The 25,083-nt window shown below is 46.8% G+C and overlaps 2 protein-coding genes across 3 annotated transcripts; both read left to right on the top strand.

Annotated features, from left to right (window-relative positions):
• The first annotated feature begins 422 nt into the window (after positions 1–422).
• Positions 423–8,981, top strand: LOC106747993 (cyclin-G-associated kinase). 2 transcript variants are annotated; one of them, XM_014626105.1, is made up of 8 exons: positions 423–724; positions 1,073–1,360; positions 2,719–2,780; positions 2,865–3,450; positions 3,841–4,613; positions 5,233–6,024; positions 6,194–7,348; positions 8,598–8,981. In XM_014626105.1, the coding sequence occupies exons 2-8, from the start codon at positions 1,231–1,233 to the stop codon at positions 8,703–8,705; spliced, it is 3,606 nt and encodes a 1,201-aa protein (XP_014481591.1). In that variant the 5' UTR covers positions 423–724; positions 1,073–1,230; the 3' UTR covers positions 8,706–8,981. The 2 variants fall into 2 exon arrangements, with proteins under 2 accessions (XP_014481591.1, XP_014481590.1); XM_014626104.1 differs by having other exon boundaries at positions 1,070–1,360.
• Positions 8,982–10,453: 1,472 nt separating this feature from the next.
• On the top strand, positions 10,454–24,931 carry LOC106747979. Its single transcript, XM_014626073.1, has 8 exons — positions 10,454–10,584; positions 11,318–11,854; positions 11,944–12,962; positions 14,144–15,011; positions 15,806–16,155; positions 16,677–17,049; positions 17,493–17,563; positions 17,839–24,931. The coding sequence occupies exons 2-8, from the start codon at positions 11,402–11,404 to the stop codon at positions 18,821–18,823; spliced, it is 4,119 nt and encodes a 1,372-aa protein (XP_014481559.1). The 5' UTR covers positions 10,454–10,584; positions 11,318–11,401; the 3' UTR covers positions 18,824–24,931.
• The last annotated feature ends 152 nt before the right edge of the window (positions 24,932–25,083 follow it).

Here is a 25,083-nt window from a genome sequence, read left to right as displayed (position 1 = left end):
TGCGTGTATGCAGATAACACAGCTGGTCATAAAGGGAGGAAAAGTGTATACGTAGCGACGTAACATTAGAACACTACATATCGTCATTTTAATTATTTTTATGGGAAATAATAACTAGAAATCAGAAATTAACCAATCACACGATCTTCGGACGAGAAATCCAGTTTCTCAGGTGGAACAAAAAGTGACGATGACGTCAGATTATAAAAACTCATTTGTCGATCATTTCCTCATCATTGACGTCATCGTCACTTTCTGTTCTACCTGGGTTGTGTATCGAATAAAAATTATGAAAATTACGCTGAATGTAATTAAAATGTTAATTCAAGAATAACGCTTTTCTTCTCCTAAACCTTCGCTTTTGCAAGATATATCGTAACGAATCTATTCTGGCAGCTTTGAATCTTTGAATTTTTTCATCTGGGACAAAGCCAACTTCACTCTGACAAAGAACGCTGGGCCCGAAACATTGCATTGTCCGTCGCATCGTGCGTTTTCCAGTGTTCGCGCGAGTATAACGAGCGAGTAAAATTTCCTCGTTTAAGTAATCGCAATCTGTGTACACGCTGTGTAAGCAAGTAGGGCGGAATAGGAAAGTTAAACGCACGATCCTTAGACCTCACGAGGACGAGGATTTCGCAATTGACCCGCGATTGACGTTGTGGTCGAGCGTCGTTTGTGCATGTACGAACAAGGGCGCCAACAAGCTACTTCTCAGTGAGAGGTACATATCCACAGAAATACTTCTCCCCGACTCCATGAGCATCTCTTTCTCTCTCTCTCCCTCGGATGAAAACGACATTGATAAGAATCTTATGTATTTCATACAATTATTACGCAAGAGATGAGAGTTACACATTAACCTCAATCTTGCGATCACGAGATATTTAGATATCGACTGATCGATAATTTACAACCGGTGATTACATCCGCCTCAATTGTTCCCGTCACTCGCTAATTATGATCGCGTATCGCTCAATAATCATATCTATTAAATTAATTATACCGCTATATTGTTTCCACTTAGTCATCGTTAGATAATCTAGTATAGTAATTTTACGGACCGAAGTAGCGTCTGAAGTTGGCAAGTCTCCGGCCGCGACGGGTACGGGCCTGAGCTGCGCGCGCAGATGACATCAGCACGCCAATATGGCCGGACGACATCGGCTGTCCGCAGCGCGACTGTGAAAACGGGCTGTCCGGGGGTATCAAGGGAAGTCCAGGGAAAATATGTCGGACTACCTGAGGTCCGCGCTCGGTTACCTGAACGGTGGCACCAGCGGCGGCGACGGCGAGTACGTCGGCCAGACTCTGGAGATCAACAATGTAAGACTGAAAGTAACGCGGCTGATCGCCGAGGGTGAGTCTATTTCTCCGCATATAGCGCGTGTGTACGAACGCTTTTCAAATCACGGGGCTCTCGTCGGTGACACCTCCGATCTCGCGCGATTCAGGTCGGCGACCGATTCGGCCGCGGCGGCGTCCGCGTGAAAGAAAAGAAAAACGCCTCTACGTTGGCGGGGGAAAAGAAAAAAAGCTCTGAATCTCTCGCGCGGCATATCCGCCTCTTGACATGTGTCAAACGTGTGTTTTGACACGCGGGCAAACGCGCGCACGCTGCGGGCGATCGGACTCTCGTTGTCTTTTTATCTCGCTCGCGTCATCTTTCGCTATCGCTACATTGTCGGTCAGACTCGATATTGCTGAAGGCTGTTCATTCCTATGCAATATTGACGGGTATTTGTTAACATTCTCGCTCACTCCTGCAGATGGTTTTTTTCGCCGTGCATTTTGGATTCGCATGTTAAGATTGTGTTTGCTTAATCTTCGCGTCCTCTTCGTTCGATGGCTTGATTTACGTTTTTTAATGCTATCTTAAGATTTTCATTAACACGTTGACTGCCAGCTACGAGTTATCTCGTAGGTTGTTTACTTGCCCAGGACGCCAACTACGAGTTATCTCGTCGCTTCATTACTTAATTAAATCAAATTGGCTTCTTAGACCAGAGTCGTGAAAAGTTCCGTGGCAGTCAATGCGTTAATTAGTATGTAGTATCACAAAGAACTGATCATTGGCACTGCTTGTTGTGTGTACATTTTTTGTTTTGTATGTGATGTTTTATTTATTATGTGATTTAATATATATTAGATCCTTTATGTACAATATATTTTCTTCCATATAAGCACATATTCATGTGTATATTTAAGTGTAAATTGCTTTTTTATTTTTGCATAAATACATGTATAAGTTGTATTCTTGTAATAAACATAAACATAATAATGTAAATAGTAAGAAATATACACATATGTTATACCTTGGTGAATCATATGAGTGATCTTTGATATGTTCCATATAAAAGACAAGGTTTTTGATTATCCCATTATTTCATTAGTTTAAGTACGTTTATTTATTAGGATAGATATGGTTTAGTGTATAATTTATTTATTAGAATAGTGATATGTATTTTGTTCCTCTGTACTTTATGTTTAACCCCTACAGCAGACTTGAATGTTTACTTAGAAATGCATCCTTGCATCGTACTTCTCAAGATAACAACATTTAATCCCATACATCGTTACATAAGCAATAACATTCCTTTGTGCACGCGATAAGAGAACACAAGTGAGAAATTTATACATGTACATATGGATAGATGTAATTGAATTATGTATCGTTATTAACATTTGGCTAATTTGTGGCAAACGTCGTATCAACAGGTGGATGGTCATTGGTGTTCGCGGTAGAAGATGTTGCCACGGGAAAAGAATACGCGCTTAAGGTAATCGAAGTAATTCTTCTCTCCTGCCATGCGGCGAATCATCATTATTCATTAACACGGGATTATTGTCTTTCACATCGTCAGAGGCTTATCGCCCTCGACGAGGAGACGAACAAAGACATTATACAGGAGATAGAAACGCTCAAGAGGCTGTCGGGTCATCCGAATATTATTCAATATTTGCACGCGCAGCGGCTGGAGCGAGAGAATCAGAAGGGCTACGAGTACCTGGTCGTCACCGAACTGTGTCCGGGCGGTACCGTGGCCGATATACTCAGGAGCGTGTCCGTGAATACGCTGACTCTCGCCCAGGTGTGCAAGATCGCCTATCAAGCGACCAGAGCGGTGCACCACATGCACAGTCAGCAGCCGGAACCGCTCATCCATCGGGACGTTAAGTTAGAGAACTTCTTACTCGGGAGAGACGGCCTTGTGAAACTCTGTGACTTCGGTAGCGCCTCGACACAACAGATACTACCGAGCCCGTCATGGAACGCTCAAAAACGCGCCACTCTGGAGGACCAGATGGCCAAATACACAACCCCCATGTACCGCGCACCAGAGATGATGGACACGTGGAACAATGAACCGATAGGGCCTCCGGTGGACTGTTGGGCTCTCGGGTGTATATTGTACGCTTTAATCACACTGCGACATCCTTTCCCGGGAGGTGAGATCTCTCGATCGCGTTTCACTAAGCGTGGTGAGGCGTCACATTTGCGCGACCTTGTTATTAGATAACTTTTTTACGCATAAATATATATATATATATAAGATTGATCTTTTTTCTTCTACCTAAAGGATGTGACTACATTATAATGTACACGATATCATGAGATATTGCATGCAACTTTTTCTTTTGATCAATATATTTATGTAAAAAGTGTGACCCGGTCGTCTCCCCTATCAATTTATTATTGATTAGAAACACACTTTCGATAAAGATAAAATCACGTTATTAACCACTTTGATTGCAAATGTCCGTTTAGTGCAAACCTGACAATATATTATAATCTCGTGCTAAGACGCCAAGACCGAGATGCTTTTTGTTGCTTTGCAGATAACAAGCTATCGATCGTGAACGGCAAATATTCGATGTTACTGCCCAATCCGCGATATGCGTGCCTGCACGACCTGGTGAAAGGGTGCCTGCAAGTATCGCCTATCCAGAGGCTGACGACGGCGACGTTGTTGGAGCGCCTGGCGGCGATCGCCGAGTCGAACAACTTCGACCCGAGAGAACCGCCGCGGATCGAGGTCGCGATCAAGCCGTCGCCACCACCACGTCCGACGCCCCCGCAGCCGACGAGTGCGCCGGCGGCACCACCTCGTCCCAATCCTCCAGCGGCGATGCCACCCCCGCGACCGGTGCCCGTGAAAACGGTGTCAAAGCCGCCTCAGGGGTTCGGCCTATTCAACTCGATCAAGGGCACCATTCTGCGCAATCTCAAGGACACCTCCAGCAAGGTGATGCACTCCGTCCAGCAGAGCATGGCCAGGACCGAACTGGACGCGAGTTACCTAACGTCGCGCATACTCATCATGCCGTATCCGGCCGACGGGATCGAGTCCGCCTATCGAGCGAATCACGTGGAGGACGTGAGGGCGTTCCTGCAGACCAGGCATCCTCCACCGGCCAAGATACAGCTGTACAATCTGTCGCGCGGCCGGCCGAACGTCACGCGGCTTCCCGGCAAACACGTAGACTGCTCGTTCGCCTACGCCACCTCGGATTCGAATGCCCTCATGCTGTTCGCCTTGTATCAGATCTGCCAGGACATCTATCAGTTTCTGAACGCCGACTTCAATCACGTGGTGGTGCTGTATTGTAATGTAAGTACACCGCCCAGGATGTCTACTATTTGTTTGTGCCTGGAAAAATATCGGGAGAGTTTAAATGGATGTTTGTTTGCAAACCGTATTATCGCGTTTTTCTGCATAGATGAGTATAGTGTGGTTGAATTTTATTTAATAACAATAATTGTTTAATTAAAACTATTTATTTTAATATATTTATAAAAGTTGCATTTTTCTTGGCATCGGTTATGTATCACATAATTTTTTTTTAATCGGTAACTTTCGAAAATAAAATTTGAAGATTTTATGCACAATATATTTTTTAGAGTCTTTAGAGATTTTCAAAAAATTTTTCAAATTTAATCGTCGAAACTTGGGTGATTTTTAATTTAATTTTATGATTTATAAACTTTTATGAATGAAAAATATTAGGGACTCTCCGCACAATAAATATATAATACAATATATAATATGACATATTTTCATCCGCAAGATATGTTTAGATATATTTTCATTTTATCTGAAATTTTTAACCAATTTCCCTGGAAAATCGGGGAATTCTCAGGGAATCTTTCAGGTTTGAGCAGACACCCTGACTGATCAGTCGATTCGATCGAGGAATTCGCGAGCGCTATCTCACCTTTGATCCTTCCAGGACGGATACCGCGCGTGCGCCACGGTGGCGTGCTCCCTGCTGATCCACTGCGGCGCCTTCGCCACCACCGAGGAGGCGATCTCGCTCTTCACCACCAGACGCTGCCAGTCGCCGAATCTGCAGGTCGAGGAGCTGCGCAGCATCAGTTACATGAGCCTACTGAGCAACGGTACACGCCCGCACACCAAGCCGCTGGTCCTTCGTTCCATCACGATGCAGCCGGTGCCGCGGTTCACCCGAGCGAAGGACGGCTGCCGGCCGTACGTCGAGGTCTATTGCAACGGCGCGTTGGTCTTCACGACGAGGAAACCCAACTACGAGGAGATGAGGCTGTTCAGTATGATGGAGGGCAAGGTCCGCCTGAAACTTGGCGACGTGACCGTGCGCGGCGACATTACGATAATAGTGTACCACGCCAGGCAGCAGCTCGGCCGCGTGATCGGCATCAAGATGACCTCGCTGCACTTCCACACCGGCTACATGTGCTTCACCGAGAGCGAGTCGACATCCGAATGCGCGATGTCGCCTGAGGGCGCAATGACGTCCGAGAGCACGTGGACATCCGAGGGCACCTTGACGTCCGAGAAATGCGACTTGGACGACGCGCCGGAGGTCGGTGGTAAGTTCCACATGATGCTGCACGTCGTCAAAACAGAAGAGAACCCGAAGCTCTCGAGAATACCGGCACCCTGGGAGGCGGAGACGTCCGTCAAGCCTGTGCCGGACCCGCTGTTCGGCTCGACGCTGGAGATGGAGGAGACCTTGGAGAACTTCAGAACCGTTACGGGAAAGGTGAAGTCTTCCCTCGTACGAAATTATCGATTACACCGGTCAACACAAACTTATTTATTTTTTATTGGCCTGAATTTACATTTAGGATTATGTTACTAAACTACTAAGTTTGTGTTGCTCTTCTAATGATATAAGCTACCGTTTCTGCAATCCTTACTTCTTATTGCAGACTCAGCCGGCGGTGTCGTCGAACGAGCTCGACGCCACGGTGCCGCAACACGAGGTAACTCACGAGGCTGACAACTCGAATGAAGAAGAGGAAGAAGTGGCGGAAATGAAGAACGAGGAGAACAGCTTTCAAGAAGCCGACCTGCTGAACCTCGGCATGCCGGACAGCACCAGCATTAATACTTCAAATACTCCCACCGCAGCGACGGTTAATCCAGGATTAGACATATTCTCTAATTCTAGTCAGAACGAAAGCGATCTCTTAGGCGGGTTCGGCCTGTCGTCGACGCAGGTCGAGACCGCCAACTCGATACCTTTAATCAACAACAGCGCCCACGGTGACTTATTGTTCGGGCACGAGGAGTCCACGAAGAGCAACGCCGCCCACAACAACGGTAGTCTGAACGACTTCTTGTTCGGCCAGAATCAAACTTCCAACGTCAAAGAGGTCAACGACTTCCTCTTCGACCCATTGGGCGGTAATTCCGCGAGCAATCTTATCGGCGGCCTCCAAGCTGGCCCGAAGCCGAACAACCTGAAGAGCCCGAATACTGAGGAGAGCTTCCCACGGAACGCCAGCGTGCCGAACTTCGGCGCGCAGAGCAAGGACCCATTCGCGAATCTCGCGGGCTCGCTGGGCGCCGGTCTAACGTCCAGCTGGAACGGCACGCCGAAGAACTCCAACACGCCGCAGTCGGCGAGCCCGGCGCCCGCCAGCACGCCTATCCACTCCAGCCCGAACATCCACAAATCCAGCAACACCAACAGCACCGTCAACAACGACGCGACCAATCACGCGGACGCGTTCGGCAACAAGGCGACGAAGGAGAAGTCGAGCGGCGACGCGTTCGAGGACCTGCTCGGCAGCCAGGGCTACAACTTCTTCAGCTCGCGTAAGGCGGACAAGGATAGCCCGAAGACAATAAACCAGATGCGGAAGGTGGAGGCGGCCAAGACGATGGATCCGGACCGGCTGAAAATCTCGGAGTGGACCGAGGGCAAGAAGGGCAACCTGCGCGCGCTTCTTTGCTCCTTGCACACGGTCCTCTGGCCAGAGGCTGACCGGTGGCAACGCTGCGAGATGCATCAGTTGGTCACGGTTGCGGATGTTAAGAAAGCGTACAGGAGAGCCTGTTTGGCTGTGCATCCCGATAAGGTATCTGAATCGTGCGAATGTACAATCTCACCGCGCAATTATCAACGTCTTCCTCTCTTTCTCTTTGTTGGAGAAGTAATTAAGATAATTGGTCCGTGAGAAACTAATACTGTTGGAAATGATTAATATAATACGAAGAAGTTCGACAAAATTGGAAATTAAATAGGCTCTTAGATTCAACGATCAATAAGTAAGATTAGATGGGTTTAGAGCAAAATGATAGTGCGAAATAAATCAAAGAGATTAGTCCTTTAAATATTGGAATATATACAGGGTGAGTCACTAAAAACCTCACAGGTTAATATTTCTGAAACTAAACGAGACATGAAATTCTTATTTTCCAGCGACCGTTTGGTATCGAAGCACACATTTTCTAAGATTTTCTAATATTTACTTACAGCGATCGATTCCATTTGTCGTTTTACATAAAATATGTTGAGGTGATGTTATTAGAAAGTGAATATTTTAGGTGATATTTCGTATTTTTTATTGAAAAATATCAGAGTAAGAAGTAAAATGTCTCGAAAAGTATATTCGCTTTTCGATGATCTTATCCTAGTATTTTTATACGCAGAATGCGTATAAAAATGGATTTAAAGTGAAAATGAAAAATTTCTTTGTATTCTTCGCATTTTTATATATTAAGTGCAGATCTTTAAAAATATTCAGCCATTCTGTCTTTAGAAAGATGTCTAAAAACGAAGAGACAAAGAGAGATATAGCGCGTTCACTATTGCCAAATCTTCACAGAATAGCTATGTCATACTTCAATCGTTATCAGAAATTGTGCTTTATATATCAATTTCTGGAAAATGGTCAACAATTTTATAATATTTTTATAATATTTCTAAAATTTCTTTTGTCTTCTTGTTTTCCATTAAAACCGCAAGAGTTAGTTTGATTGCTAGAATTAAAAACGTGATATCGGAAGCCGATTTTATATCTGTGATATAAATAAATATTATATATAAATAATGCTAACTTTGATTCCAATTATCTCTGCTTCGGTATGGTCGATCTTTTTCGAATTTTACACGTGTATAGATCATATTTCGATTAATTAACGTGCTGTTAAATTTTTGAAAAGATTCCTGAGAGAATTTATTTACGGACCAATTATCTTAACCGTTTGATCAGACCAATTTAGTTCGGTTTAAACGGTTTTTTGAAACGTGTGATCTCTTAATATGCGTCTCGCACATGTGATCGACTCAATATGAAACACTGTGTCTCTCTCTCTGTGTTGCAGCAAGCGGGCACGGTGAACGAGAATATAGCGAAGTTGATCTTCATGGAGCTGAACAACGCGTGGAGCACATTCGAGAACGACGCGTCGCAGCAAAATCTATTTAACTAATTTTAATGACCGTTATCTGTTATCGAGAACCTGTCTCTGTAATTAATTTAGTTCCTAGCGGAAGGGAAGTTAAGAACAGGCGAACGGGGGGAGGGGAGTCTCGTTATCCGTGAGATAACCGCGCAACTGCATTCCGACTACGTTATTTTAGCTGTTAGAGAAAGAACGGGGAAAGTGTAATCGTCAGAAACGATGACGACGAGATGGGAACAGCGCTTCGTGGAAGTATCTCCTTATCGTTTCAACGCCTTGTAAACCTAGTAAAAAAAAAAAAAATGAAAAGACAGAAAAAGAAAGAAAACGCTCCCAGTTATGACAGTACGGCGCAACGTATATGTATATAACGTAAATGTAAATTAAAAGAAGATCCCAAATATACGAAAGATATTTTCCGGTCGAAAAAAGAAGCACTTTTTTGCTTTGTCGCTGGAATGTGAAGGAAGTTCGGCGTTCTCCGTAGAGGTATTCCATATTTTTGTCTCCGCGCGATATCTGTCGGTTTCTTAATCATGTACAACAGACTCCACTGATGCTGTCGCATCCCCTAGATTTAACATTGGAAATTTCCAATTAGGCGTACTATTTTTTAATATTTATGCGTGATAACTGCTGCTCTGGAGGATCATTGCCGAGATTCATCAAATTATTGACAGTTGTGATGCAAAGTAATGCTGTTTATTGGAAATTCTCGATATCGCTATTCCTAGAAAATGGGATAGCATAAAGAACCATTTACAAACCGTAAAATAAGCAATAAGACATAAAAAGTAAGTTAAAAGACCAAATTGGACTCTCACGATCCAAGAATAATCGACTGTGGTTGGTCAATTAGCTCGCTGCTTACGTCTTACTGCATATTTTACGGCTGTTGTAGACGGTCTTTTAATGGAACCCGCTGTACGAGCGTCACACGTGGAATAACGACAATCACCAAGTCGATAGAAGCTACATTTTCAAATTATCTAAAACGTGTGGAATCATTTCTGCTGAGAATTCTCGTAAGCGACACTTGTCGATAATTTCAGATACGGAATACCATTACTGTGGGTAATACCTGATACTTCAAAGACTTTATCTCCTATCCTTTGTTATGTTTTTTACTGCGTACATTTTAATTTATTTACAAGGATAATTCTTTATCCTCGATGAAATCGTTATCCAAACGAGCGCTCGGATTCCCGCGCTCTTTTTGTATTTTCGAAAGCCCCTAATGGACTGTCATAAATCTCGACCGGCGCGTCAGTTTCGCCCGCGAGTTCATAAATAACGTTATTTACAATTTTCGATCTCTCGTAAGCGGGGAGCTATTATTTTCCCGACGTCTCGCTCGAAAAAGGATTTATCTCGCGTTCCAAGAAGAATCCCTCCTCTCGAAATCAGGTCGCGGCTTCTGGGACACCTCGTATCGCAGAAGCTCGCGAGATCTGTTCTTTTTTAATTCGCGGGACGCGCTGCGAGACATTTATAACGGGCGTCAGCAAAATCCGCGAGTGTTGGTGGTATTGTTGAGGAGCCGCCGATACACACTCGACACGCGCCACACACACACATATATAATGTACACACAGAGGGAGAGAAAGAGACAGGCGCAATGGATGAGAATGACTGAGCGCGCTCGCGTGGACCACAGGCCACAGGGGTGAAATTTAAAGGGAGGGGCTGCTCGAAAATGGCCGTTACGCACGGGGTAGATCGTCCGGGGGTGGGCAAGTGACGGCTCTTCGTCCCTGTCTTCCAACACGGACCAATTGACCGGCCGCCTCGGGGCGATCGACACGGTTTACCAATCGACTGTTATTATGCGGTGGCCGAAAAGCGATCCCTGTGCTCTTCACAAACCCCCTCCAGACGCGCGACCTTCCATCCCTTCCGCCAAGAGGTAAGGTCGTCTCTGTGTTTTGTGCACCCTCGCGCCGAGTCTTTCGAGTGTGACTGGGAATCTCTCTCGCCAAGTTCGCGTCTTCACGCGAAATGTGTCGGCTCGCTCGCACCGAGGGAGTCGTCCTGAAAACGCTCACGGCGAAAAAAGTCGAGCAGGATGAGCGGCCCTCGAGGCTGAAATCCTTCCTCTCGCCGAGTGTAACGTAAGAACACCCCCCGCGAAACGCGGGCGTGACAGCGTAACTTGGAGGGAGATCTCTCTCAGCGAGACGTGCACGTTGTGTGCTTGCAGTTTTGCGCTCAGTTATCTCATTCCGCACTGCTGTCACTGTACACCTGTGTACACCTCGTGCGACGTATCTTTCTGTTCCACGCTCGCCGTAGAATTATCATCTTGTTTGTGTGAGCATTTTTTGCAACACCTACGGGTATTAATAGTCGCATGCATTTTTGTAACCACGCACAAGGTGCGGCGGTTTTGTTGCTTGGCACGTTACACGGGTGTCCTGTGCTCGTACGAGTTCTCTGCTCACAGGAAGCATGACTTAGACGCGGTATGCGACACCCAGAGAACGTTGGAACGTCGTAACAGACTTTGAGATGATAAGACGTCTCAAGGACGTCTCTGAGATATCTTTTAGACATGTGTATTGTAACACACACATATACAGAGAGAGAGAGAGAGAGAGATCTGTCACACGGCCGCTAACAGTGATGTATCTGATTTGCAGATTAGACCCACGCTTCGACAATGTACGTCAGAAAAGCTAAATAGAAAAAGAGGAAGGGAAAGGTATACAGGAAAAGTGGGGAAGATGCCCGGCTCCTATACGGGAGTAGTAATTCTCCTCTTGTTAGGGGCTTCTATGCTAGTATCCGGCACTGCGGATGCTGCTAAGTCTCTCAGAGCGGCCAAGGCTAGGCTGAAATCGTCTGAAGCATCGTGGCGGATAGTGGTATGTTTAACTCAGCCTCAGACTCCTTTGAAGCCAGACGTACAGAGAGCATGGGAGCAAGCGAGACTGGAATCATTTCACGCGGACATGGAAGTGTCGTATATAGAAGCAAGGATGACACCCATGACGGATTCCTTGTCATATCCCTTATCATTGTTAAACAAATTTTGTACAGACATCGAAGGCGGAAAGACAGTATTAAGCCTTATTATAGGGGGAGGTTCGGCAGCTAGATTTCTCGTCACGGCTGCCGCCGCCTTGAATCTACCAGCTCTGTGGTTGCCATTTACACACAGAGACTTTCTCCGGCAGGTTCGTGCCCGCTCGCGTGCGATTCTCGTCGGCAAATCCCGCCGACGGGCCCGACGATTAACCTCCTTGACGTGTGTTAATCGTTACAGGGAAACCTCGGTCGGTTTGAGAACCGCATAGGCTCCAGCTCGAAGGAGGTCGGAGCCGCGGCTGCCGCTCTAATGCATCGGGCTAACTGGCACGCGTTCACCCTCCTCATCGACACCACACTCTTACCCGTGACCCACCTCCTGCAGACGAATCAGCCGACGCTGACGCCTCGCGCGATTATACACCTACCAACGAACGACAGGACACTGAGGTTGCGACTGAGGCGGGTGGCCGAGGAGGGTGGCACCGGCGGAGTCGTGGTGATGGCCTGCGACCTGAGCAACGCGCGGAAGATCCTCGGCGCGGCCGGCAAGTTCGAGATGCTCACCGGTAGATTCCTGTGGCTCTGGCTGGACCTGAAGGCCGAGCTGCGGCCCAATGAGCCCAACATCATCAGCTCGCACGTCCTCCACAGCCCGAGAGTCGCGGTCGCGGCGACGAACGACAAGACGCCGCTCGAGCGGATGACGAATCTCGCGACGTCGAACGAACGGGGACTCTCGCTCAATCCGTTGCCGAATCTGGCCAATGACATACATCGACTGCAGGAGTACAGGTGGAGGGACGAGAAGAAGACGGTGAGCAAGCGGGAGGACAGGAGCTTTAATTTCGACGAAGACGACGACATCAGGCTCACCAGCGACAAAGAGCTCAACTCCAAGAGCTTCATGCCGGTCGGCATGCTCGCGCTCAGACCGTCCGGCATCAAGATCATGAGCGGCGACACCATACTGTCCAGGATACTGCGCGGAATGTCACAGGCGTTGGACGAGACCTTCCTGGAGACGAAGGCGAGGGTCGCCCGTCTGCGAGAGCCCCAGCTCAAGGAGCACTTTACATCGGAATGCTTCCCGGAACGTAACGCCAAGTTCTTGACGAGCGACGTCCGGCAAAACGTGTCTATGACGTTGACCAGGAAGTTGAGGAAATCCATGGGACAGATCTCCAAGGACAAGGCGGAGTTCCAGCTGCTGAACCTGCAAGCCATTCGATTTCCTGGGAATAAGACTCAATTAAGGTTCAGCTCGAGCTCATAAATGTATTAATGTTATAATAATTATTATTATCACATATTCTTCATACATGTATTAATATTATGTCAAAGAGTCATTCGGAAGAGAAAGATCTCAGGCGGCAGAATGTCCAGGATCGGAACATAAGACGCTGTAAAAATGTCTAAACTCGGCTCTTGTCTTCAATCTTGCTTCAAGACGTAAGCAATGAGCAAACCGACCAATCACAGTCTTTTATTAGAAGAATAATCAACCGTGATTGGTCAATTACTTGCAGCTCACGTCTTAGACATCTTATGTCCCGATTTTGGACATTGTGCTGTCTCGTATAGGCAAGTAAGAGCTAGACGCTGGTGTTGGCCCGGAACAAAAATTTTAATACGAATCTTTACACATTTTCTCACGACAATGGTCGTATTTTCATTGTATTTTAACGGATACATACTTCTTTATATCCATACTTACACAGTCAGTCACAGGACGATTGCAACAGTTTTTTTTTACATGTTTCGGAATGCTTAAAAAAATACGACGAAGCGAACCTATGTTTTACGAACATGCGTAGTAGATAATCGGACAACTATCAAAATGATATATCATGTAATACATATAATTTTGACATATACGTATCTAATTTTGACAATTGTCCGACCATTGCGTATGTTCATGAATCATAGATTCGCTTCGTCGTATTTTTTGTATGTTCTGAAGTATGTAAACTGTTGCAACCGTCCTGTGACCGACTACACATTTGGGTCGTCCTTAAAGTCAGCTGCTCAGCTGTTGCCCCATCCTTTAGTCGCTTCTGTATCACAGAACATCTTTTTCCTTTCTCCATATCACTCTGCGCCTAACAAATTGTAATTTATTATTTATTTTATTAATAACATTCCTTTTCTTATACATAATAATATATTATTATTATTACTGATTATATTATTATTATTATTATTACATATATAAAAGACTAACGTTTCGGTCCCGATCATTTAGGGGTTCGTTTCACCGCAATTGGCAATGTTTAAAAGCAAAACTTCGCTGTCACACGACGCTCACTGACCGCAAATATTTGGCTCTTGGTTGTCTTCCTCTCCTGATTGTATATCTTGAGAGCCGTAGTACGTTGCAATCAAAGTCACTCGGTTCTTGGAAAAGCCGGCTGTTTGATATCGTCGTCGTTTCACAGGTGGACCAAAGTCGGCACCATCAAAGGCGGCAGAGAGGTGCGGCTGGACACGATAATCTGGCCGGGCGGCGGCATCATGCCGGCGTATCTCGAGCAGGGCGGCGAGAAGATCGGTATGCCGGTGTATCGCATAGTGACCGCGATGGCGTCGCCGTTCACTATGGTGACGAAGCTGCAGGAGGGCTTCTGCCTGCGCGGTCTGACCTGTCGCCAAGGTAACGACATGGTGTGCTGCTACGGCCTCAGCATGGACCTGTTGACGTTGGTGGCGCGCGAGCTCGGCTTCCGCTTCAACCTCTACCTGGCCGAAGACGGCCTGTTCGGCAAGCGAAACGGCAGGAGCGGCACGTGGAACGGCGTGATGGGCGAGCTGGTGTCCGGCCGAGCGCAGCTGGCCTTCGCGCCGATGAGCGTTTCCGCGCACCGGGCCGAGGTGGTCGACTTCACCACGCCGTACTACTTCAGCGGCGTGAGCTTCCTCACGGCGCCGAAGCTGCGCTCCGAGATACCGCTGTTCGCCTTCCTCTTCCCGTTCAGCACGGAACTGTGGATCGCCGTGTTCACGTCCTTGAACTTCACCGCGATCGCGGTCGCGCTCTACGAGTGGTTCAGCCCGTTCGGCCTGAATCCCTGGGGCAGGCAGCGCAGCAAGAACTTCTCCATAGCGTCCGCCCTGTGGGTGATGTGGGGCCTGCTGTGCGGCCACCTCGTCGCCTTCAAAGCCCCCAAATCCTGGCCTAACAAGTTCCTCATCAATATCTGGGGCGGCTTCTCCGTCATCTTCGTGGCCTCGTACACCGCCAACATAGCCGCCCTCATCGCCGGTCTCTTTTTTCACTCAGCAGTGAGCAATTATCATGACAAAAGCGTAAGTATCTCCTCTGTCCCGCTTGATGTTACTATAAGTTGTTTTCCTTGGAATTATTAACGGAATCGTGAATAATTAATTAATTCTTTGGAATTGCTAATTAATTATCCAGGGTTTACCAAAAGTGTGGAAACACTTTGCTTGCAATTCCCTTATTAATGTACTCTCAATTGTATTCTCTTCTCCGCTACTCGTTTTTTTGTCTGTCCTGAATTTGCATTCAGGATTATATCATGTTACTAAACTTTTAAGCTTGTGTTGCTTCTAATAATATAAAGTACTTTTCCTGCAATCCCTGCTCGTAAACGTTAAAGTTTAAGACTACATATTGCTCGTGGAAAATTCCCCACTGTCGTCTGGAAAACATGGAAAAGTCAAAGAATTTCAAAATTCATTTTCCGCGGCAATCCTGTTAAGAAACATTTCCTCTATATCTCTTTCTATTATCCGTGTATCTCCCTAGTAGGTCAACTGATGCATAAATTAAATATGGCATTAATAAGAAAAGCAAAAAATATTTTCATATTCATAATATTGTTTACCTTGACTTCGTTTTAAATTAACATTTATTATTTAGATTAGCGAAATAAATGCACAGTAATTTTGCTTGATATCAAATATAGTGGGAGCGGCTCCCTTGGTACGTCGCTGAAAATACGATTGAACTTTACAATCTCAGGTCACAAAGGAAAATATTTCTCTGTATTCAGATTGATATTTCCGGCTTTCAGAAATTAAATTTTCATTCTTTGTATCTTTTAAGAGACTACACTGAAGAATGCGTTATGTTGCAGCTGCTGGCGCAGAGGGTCGGCGCGCCGAGGGCGTCCGCGGCCGAGTACTACGTGCAGAGAGCGAATCCACAGTTGTGGTCCCACATGTCTCGGTATTCCCTATCGGACGTCGCCGAGGGCGTAGAAAGGTTGAGAAACGGCAGCCTGGACATCCTGATCGCCGACACACCAATTTTAGACTATTATCGAGGGACCGACGAAGGCTGCCGCTTGCAGAAGATCGGCGACACCATCAACGAAGACACTTACGCGATCGCGCTCACCAAGGGGCATCCCCTCAAGGAGAGCATATCTAAAGTTATAGCGAACTACACGAGCAACGGCTTGCTCGATATTCTGCAGGAGAAATGGTGAGTCGCAAACAGGCGCAGAAATTGGATAATCGATATTATCGGTTCACGTGCGAACTTTCTTTTTATTCGCGCGGCTACGGGAGCGTAATAATTACTTTAGACTGAAATATATTAAGTGGTAAATAAAGTATGTCTAGAATGCACCGAACCGGCTGGAACAATGTGAGCATCAAAAATAGGAACACCTGTGTTTACCGCGTTTTATGGCTCTCTGTCGGATACGTATTGATTTTATATATTTTTTACGCGTGCATCACGTACGCCGGACGCGCGTCGCTCGGTAACGCAACTGTCGGCGATGCGTGAGCGCGATGTCGCGTTAAAAGCTGGATCAACAATGCGGTCGCCGCAGTCTCGTTCGAGTCGGTCCAATTCCAGCGACTCGATTCGATCGTGGTCGCTCGGACGAGATTGCGACCACACGACAGTGACGTCGCTTATCGTAGAGAACCTCTTAAAGGCCCTTAAAGTCAATTTGCGCGAAAGCACTTCGCGCCTAAAACGAGGCAACTTTGCAGGTACGGCGGTCTACCCTGCATCGGCGGCCGACAAGGCATAGACCCGATGCTGGATCCTGAGCCGGGCGGCCAACCCAGACCGCTGGGAATAGCGTCTGTGGCCGGGGTGTTCTGCCTGCTTCTGATGGGCCTGGTGCTCGGCATCATCATATTAGCGGGCGAGCACTTGTTCTACAAGTATACGCTTCCGCGACTGCGGCACAGGCCGGAGGACTCGATCTGGCGCAGTCGTAACGTCATGTTCTTCTCGCAAAAATTGTACAGATTCATCAATTGCGTGGAGCTGGTCTCGCCGCATCATGCCGCCCGCGAACTGGTGCACACGGTGCGGCAGGGCCAGATCGCGTCACTTTTCCAGAAGAGCGTCAAACGAGTACGTGTCTTGTACTCCCTGAGTACGGTCAGTCACGAAAAGGTCGCGACACTTTTTCTTCATAAGCTCCGGAACGCATCCTGTGTCCAATGGGAGAATTTTTTTTTAAGGGTTCATTTTTTCAAGTAATTCTCTGGAGATTTTCCTATTGGACACGAGATACGTTGTGAAACTCGTTGAACAAAAAGTGTTGCTACCCTTTTGTGACCGACCGTACGCATAGATAGTCCGCAAGTTCGTGAGCACGAATCTTGGCAATGAAGAAAGAGGTCTGCCGTTCTGTGTTTGTCCTGAGATAAGTAAGTAGTAAGTAGCGAAGCTTAGAGAACCGAGAACCGATTTTCCGAATTCGGTGTCTGTCTAACGGAAGACTTATGTTCACGAACTTGGGCGGTACGCCTCATTTGTGGTTTCTAAATATCTACCACGTTTCCATGTTCCAGAAGGAACACGAACAACGCCGCAGACGTAAAAGTAAGGCGCAATTCTTCGAGATGATCCAGGAGATCCGGAGGTGAGGGAAGATCAATTCACTCTACAAGTTCAATATATACATTATATGGCAAATCAGACTGTTAATTATTCTATTAAATAACTTGCACTTTTGGCACTTCCATCACCTGCATTCTTTTTCCTATGCGTTTTAAACCGTCCGAAAAGTAAATTTCTAAACAGGAGAAAATGTTCCTATCTAACCTAGTATTGTACAATTAATGATCCTCTGGTTACTTCGACGGTTAGAAAGAGAGAAAATCGTCCGTAATCAATGAGACCACCTGTACCTTCCAGAGTTCAACAAGAAGAGAAGATTGAGACGGCGCCGGAAGAGTCCGACGCTGCGAAGACGCTGAAGAAGGACGAGAAGCTGGGGAAAGGCCGGGAGAGGAGTCGCAGCAAGAGCCCGTTGATGCCGCGCAGCCCCAAGCGCTCGGAGAAGAGCCGGAGCTCCACGAACCTGTCGGCGTCGCGTCTCGGGCTGTCACCGGTGAGTCTGGACGCGCCGATGAAGCCACGCGAGTTCACGCTGAGCAGCACGAATCTGCGCGCGAGGAGCCCGCTGGAGACGGTCGGCCGCAGGCTGAGCCACGGGGACGGCGGCTCGCCGCCGCCGCGTCTCGGTTCCCACTTCGGCGGCAGTGCCACGTTGCGCCCGTTGGCGCCCACTCGAAGCGACTCGACCGGTGGTACTCCCGTCGTCGCGAAGGGCGACTCTTCAGTGAGCGGCGCGCCCACGCCGAGATACTCCCGCAGCCCGGCCAAGCGAGGCCAGTCCTTCCCGGTGTTCGCCACCCTGAGGCCGCCGCATTCGGCCAGCTACCAGGCGTCGAAGAGCCCGCTGTTGTCGCCGAACAGCGAGCTCACATCCGCCATTGGTAGGAAGCTGTCTCGCGAGTGGGGCTCCGGCACCATAGACCTCACCAGGTCGTCCGAGGCCATAGGCAGCAACGGTGGCGGCGGCGGCGGTGGCGGCGGCGGTGGCGCTGGTGGTTCGACGTACACGTTGAATCAGGAGATGACGCTCTCGCTGGGCCGTTCCGAGCAGGACAGCTCGCAGCAGGAGATAGCGTTGCCGATGAAGAAGCCCATACGACGCGCCAGAAGCCACGAGAATCGCGAGAGCGGCAAGCTGATGGCGGACCTGCCGTCGCCGAGATTGACCCAGCCGGTAGTGGGCGGCCGTTCGGTGAGCGAGCGTACCAAGAAGCAGCTGGAGTCCGAGCTGAAGGCGATTCTAAGTGCCAGGGCCCACCATCGCGACCTGCATCCCCCTTGATAGGAAGAGCCCTCCTCGCGCTGAGAGAGTTCTTGATAGCGACGGCGGCTTGAGGGGAGGAGGATCGCTCTCGAAGCCTCTGAGGGGCTTTCATTGATTTAAGCAATATCAGATTTATAGGTCAATTTGTAGAGGAAAATCCGACACACTTATCAAGAGAAATTACGAACTGGTTCTCGCGCGCGCGCGAGGCCGCGAGGAAGAGAGAGAGAGAGAGAGACACATACACACACATACGATCACTTCGAACACGAGGGAAAGTTTTGTGCGTGAGGAGGGACAGGGCGGTAAGAAACGGGCTGGGACTGGAAACGGGGGAAAGATCTCTTTGATTGTTCATACGTTGTTACGTACATTAATAATCTAGGATACGTTGATAAACAAAAGTGCGCTATAAACTTTAGTAGAGATGTCTTAAATAGGTAGCGAGGTACACGAATACTAAGATATTTTCTTGTTGGCATTTTAACTCTACATTAACCGGCAGCCTGGGTGAGTCTCTCTCGATTGCTATGGTATACCAGACATTGTAACGCTGCAGCGTTTCTCAACTCGGAACTTTCGGCGATCCACGGACACGCACACGTAGCTCCGTCGAGTTTCCGTCGCGTTAGTACGCGACGACACGAGAGATTTCCTCCAGACGAAACTATTGACTTTTGAACTTTAAAAAGCGACACGCACTACAGCATCCATTAGACATTGTCCCTCTGGGAGTGTAAATATGTCAAAACAGATCGTATATATAACATACGAACATTGTAAATATGGTAGAACGTTTCTCGGACAAGACGATGACAAACGATAAACTGTCGGCTGTCGGTTATTTTATCAAGCGGCGCGATAATGCCGCGAGACAAGTCAAGTACATAAATTTATCTATATTACGAGAGACTGTCTCACGGGAAAGTTGAGAAACGCTGGTTTACCGAACTTCGTCGAATTGGACTGCATACTGCCACTTTAATAATTCCTGTGACTGCGAAAGGAGAGAGACTCGCTCGATGGACTCTCGGCGTAGAATGACCACTTTAACTGCGAAGACGCATAATCTTACAATTATCGCGCGCCTGTCGAAACGAGGCTGGGGGGGAATTAGGAGCGGATGAAATTTCAATCGAGTCTGAAACGGTATACTCGTGAAGAAACGAAAAAGAGAGGAGATGACAAACGGGTTACACTCGAGACACCGGCAAGTCAGGTCCGGCAAGTGCGTGAGAGAGAAAGAGATTTCGCAGCCGTACCGCGGACCCTCCGCGACTCACCATTATTTCCTAACGAAGCAGTGCCAAAGGATCGGTATCACGCGACAACTTAGTCGATCGATGATAGTTTGCTTTCCGTTTACGTGAGATTTAATGTAACATACGTACTCTTAGCGAGGCGGGAACCCGAGATTATCGACGTTTAACGCGATAATCCCGACCGTGTTCGTTCGCCGCGACTTCGCGAGGCACGACTTCCGACGGTTTTACTAGACTGATAGATGAGAAAAAAACTTTCATTCAGGAATTGTAAATGAAACATTATCGGAATTGAATAATTGTTATTTACTGATCGATGTGCATGTCCCATCTTCGTCTACGAGATCTTTCGATTCACTTTCGATGAGAGAGAGAGAGGAGGGCGAATTCGTCTAGTCTCGTTAATTATTACTTAACTTAGATAGTAGCGTGGATGTGTGGGACTAAACTGACTAATTACTTTAAAGGGAATTAAAAGAGGAAGAGAGAAAGAGAGAAAGAGAGAGAGAGAGAGAGAGAGAGAAAAGAAGAGAAGAAGCAGAGAAGTGAGAAAAGGGAAATTCATGAGCGAGGCCTTAGGAGTAGTCGTATCCGCCCAAAATACTTTACTCTATAGTACTACTGTACTCGAATATTTCACTACATTATATTACACTAGAAGATAGACATTTAGTTTTCGTAGTTCTCTCGGTAGAAAGAAAGAAAGAAAGGAAAAAAAACGCTACTGTATTCGGAAAAAAAAAAAAAACTTAACGACTAAGTCCCTCGTCGAGTCCTTATTAGCGGGTAGTGATCTCCGTGTGTGAGTGTATGCGCGACTATCACCGAATGCAGCGAGTGATGACAATGCTGCTAACTGCGGGCGAACAGCGGCAGCAACAGCAGCGTAGGGTCGTAGACTACACTTCCACATTCGGTAATTAGAGAGTGTCACTGTCTTTGTTAGTAGTCGTGGTCGATAGTCTTGTGAGAGAGAGAGAGAGAGAGAGAGAAAGAGAGAGAGAGAGAGAGAGAGAGAGATATCTCGGTTGCACGCGCGTGCAACGTCGTCAACGTGACGTGAACGCGCGCCGGCGAACCGCTGTTTCGATGAAAGTGTCTCCTGAATGATTGCGCTAAAAAAAAAACGTTAATTTCGCGCGTTCAGCAAAACTCCGCGCGCCGTCGTTTCGTTACTTTCTTCCTTTCTTCCTCCTTTCTTCCTTTCCTTCCTTCTTTCTTGCGCAAGCTAAATTTCCGGTCGATCGCGACTTCGCACTCCTCGTCTTCTCGCTTACGTTCCGCTCGCGCGACTTTCGTAAACTTGTTCGCTAACTTGAAGCTCCTTCTCCGCGCGTTTTTCCCCTTCTCCTTTCCTCTGTCGGTCCTCTTCTCGCGCGCGCACGTCACTTTCTTTCCCTTCGATCGCGCTCTATTCGATCTCGTTATTCGGACGGCTAAATTATTATTATTATTAGCGTCGCGTCGAGCTCCGAGGAGATTCGCGCGATTATTCGGAGCTTGCATTTCTTGCTGCTGAGAGAAAACGGCGCGCGCTACAGCGAACTGTAGTGTGTTCCGTGCCGCCGCGATTAATTCAGGAAGTGATCAAAATATACAAAACATAGGGGGCCAGTCTAGAGTCACCCGCGCCTAAAGAGAAATCAAAGATAGACTTATTAAATTATAATTTTAGCTGTAATTCTCTTTGTAAACGTGTGGGTTCTGCCGGTAATTTGGTTCAGTAGGGCTCTGCTCTCCGTTTCCTTTTCGCGCGTTTCCGTTCCCGTGAAGCGTCTCGGGGGAGGGAAGGTCCCGGCGTCCCTCCTGTGCGCTCACCCCTGTACATACGTGTCTTCTACTAGATACCTGAAAGGAACACTATTGCACTGAATTAAAGGTCGAGCCCCCTACTTCTTTGTGCGCCAACAAGAGCCTGTTAGTCACCGTCACGTGCGCATGGAAAGATAAGAGCGAGGATGCGCTTAGTCGCCCCCGTTCGTCGTCGTTTCCGAGCGAGGATCTCACCCTTCCTTTCTAACGCGCGAAATCTCCGGGACACGCTCGCAAACAAACACGTTTCCACACCGGTCTCACTGCGGATGGATGAATGAATCTGCGATCCCGTGTACCGTTGCAACGCGATAATGATGAGCGAGCGACGCGAGCGGTGGATGCTGGAGGCTCGCAGGCAGCCTTGAGAGCGCGACCACGACGTGTTTTCACGATTACTCCGGAAGAATGTCGGAGACACTTGATGTTGTGATGAGACACAAAATATATATATATATATACACACACTCGCGCGTATACACATATATACATATATCAGGATTTCACTCTTTCACCGTTTGATAATTTTTATCGAATATTCTCTGAGGCGCATCTTAAGGTGCTTATCATTATCTCATTGCAAAGTGCACGGTGTTAATATTGTATCAAGTATCTGGAGTTACCGGCCTATGCACGATACACGAGCGAGCGATTTCATTCGTCATACGTGTCACGCGTCTCTCGTTCCGTCAAAGAGAGAGAGAGAGAAAGAGAGAAAGAGAGAGAGAGAGAGAGAGGAGCTCGAATCTCCGATGCGCAATGCTCTCGGTCGCGTGGCGCGGTGCAGTCGCTCTTCTCTTTCCACAAACTGAGACAGCATCGCGCATTGTACTGGACAATGCAAGGGGAAAACAAGTACAATCCGCATGTACTGCGCGCAGCGCAAGATCGCACGAGCAGGCTCGTCCCTCGATGAGAGGAAACTTCTCGCGGGAAAACAAGCAGCGAGCGGATACACTTCGATCATTACGCAGTCAGAATCCGTTGTCTCAAGAAACGTGCTTAACGACGAATTGAATTATCGGATTTTCATCACACAAACACACACACACACACACGCATGGTTTACCACGTGAACGCCTCATTGTCACCATTGTCGCGTTGATTCACGGCGTCATATATTAATTCACTCACTCAACGGGCAATAAGATTATTCTACAAAGCACTGCCATAATTTGAACTGTTGTTACGTTGATTTTAAAATCCTGCCAAGTAATACCACTATTTAATATTATCTAACGAACGGGTCCTATCCTATGCTAAGTGATGAATTAACGTAGGCAAAAGTCCCGTGTGCTGCTGTCAAAGTGTTCCTTTACGCTTTATCGTCCGAGTTTGTATCGCGTCAGAATAATCGTTACATCTTTCCGACCCCTTCACTGCCACACCATTTTTCTCGATCGGTCTTGAAACGCCAAAAACGAAAAGGTCCTCGAAAATCAATGTCATTTACGCAAGGGTTTTTGATGATACTGACGACGGATTTCAAGTCAAATTATAAAATTTTCTTGTCATAAACTCAAAAAAGGATAGCTAATATGGCGAATTTTAATTGAAATTTGATGTTAGTTTGCAATGAATACAGAAGTCTTTTGAACTATCTAAATGTTATATTTAATTAATCGTAAAACTTGAATATACTAAAATATCTCGTAACGAGAATACCCGAAAATTCGACAAATTCTCTTTTTTCTGAAGCAACATTTTGCAAATACGACTTTAAAATCACATTCAGCACACTCAAAAACCCTTAAATATATCGTGTTTCAATTCCCTTCCTTATATTCTTTTCTTGAGGCAATATTTTGCAAATCAGATTCAAAAATCGTGCACAGCACACTTTAGTTACACTTTGCTTCAATGAATAAAATTACTTAGGGACTGATCACTTCGGCACTGGTATAACAAAATATTTCACGACAAGAAAATGCATTTCCGCGATAACGAAGACAAACTCCAAAATTATAAGAATTCTCGTCATCGGCAGTCAAGGGGTTAAATAACTCTTGATCATTTCTTTCTACGTGTAACATATTGTTATATATTTGGTCATTTCCTTCGATATATCTTCTAATTATTACATACTAATTTAAGTTACCTTTTCTTTATTACTTCGAATCATTGTTAGCAATTATTTCAAGCGCTTTCAGTCCTGGTTAACATGTTCGCGTGTTGTGATCGTACAGCAACAGGTTTCGGAAAATCCTCGAGAGATATTGCCACATGATCGGACATCGTCATTACGTATCGCATTGTAGACTTTCATTTCAGCATGCGACCTTTTGATTTGTCACTTGGTAAGGACCGGCTATAATATAATGTAACGCATTAGACTTTATGGAATAATTAATCGTAAGATTAATATAGCATGGCTCTTCCGTTCGTATAATTATTAAGTGAGTTACCGTGGCGCGTACCCTTGTTCTCACACCGCATACTTGGATACGCAAACCGCGTACGAAGCGACAGTTTAATCCTCGAACGGTCGCGCTGGCGCACATAATGCGCCGTCCGATAGATACTTCAGACTACCTTCCCGCCTTTTCTCCTCTCTCTCTCTCTCTCTCTCTCTCACTCCCCCCCTCTCTCTCTCTCTCTCTAGATATCCTTCAGAGTAATATTAATATTATAACTTTACATACACGCAAATCGGCATCGAAATAACGAAAAGGAAAAACGGGAGAACTCCAGTTGCACCATTTCGAAAAAATGCCAAGATGTTCATTTTAAAATGCAAGCAAAGTCGTATTCTTCTACATGATACTTATTATATTATTGCGAACTGCACAAGGCGATTTGCAATGGTACAATAATAACTACGGTATTTTGAGATGAACAACCTATGAGCAAGTGGCGCACGCAGTGCGCCAACGCGCGTACGATTGAATTTTATCCCGCAACGGCTGCTCGCCGAGCCGCAGACTGTCGATCCCGTTCGAGAATTAAACATTTCGCACGTAGTTTACGCATAATCGCCCGACATGCGCCAATTTATCGTGACGATAGTGATCGCTCGGCGTCGTAGCGTAGAGGAATCACGCATACACACACGGAAAAAAAGGGGGAAAAAAAATGAAATAGACGCCACGAGGATCCTTTCCAACCGCGGTGACTTGTTGGCGTACGACATTAGGTTAGGTTCCTCGTAACCTACCTCGTCTCTCTTGTTACGCCTACTGCTACACTGTTATTGTTGATGAAAAC

The sequence above is a fragment of the Dinoponera quadriceps genome, unplaced genomic scaffold (genome assembly GCF_001313825.1).
Source record: "Dinoponera quadriceps isolate SergipeBrazil2010 unplaced genomic scaffold, ASM131382v1 scaffold2167, whole genome shotgun sequence".
NCBI lineage: Eukaryota > Metazoa > Arthropoda > Insecta > Hymenoptera > Formicidae > Dinoponera > Dinoponera quadriceps.
The sequence above is the reverse complement of the archived record's forward strand: the minus strand, read 5'-3'. Positions and strand labels throughout refer to the sequence as shown.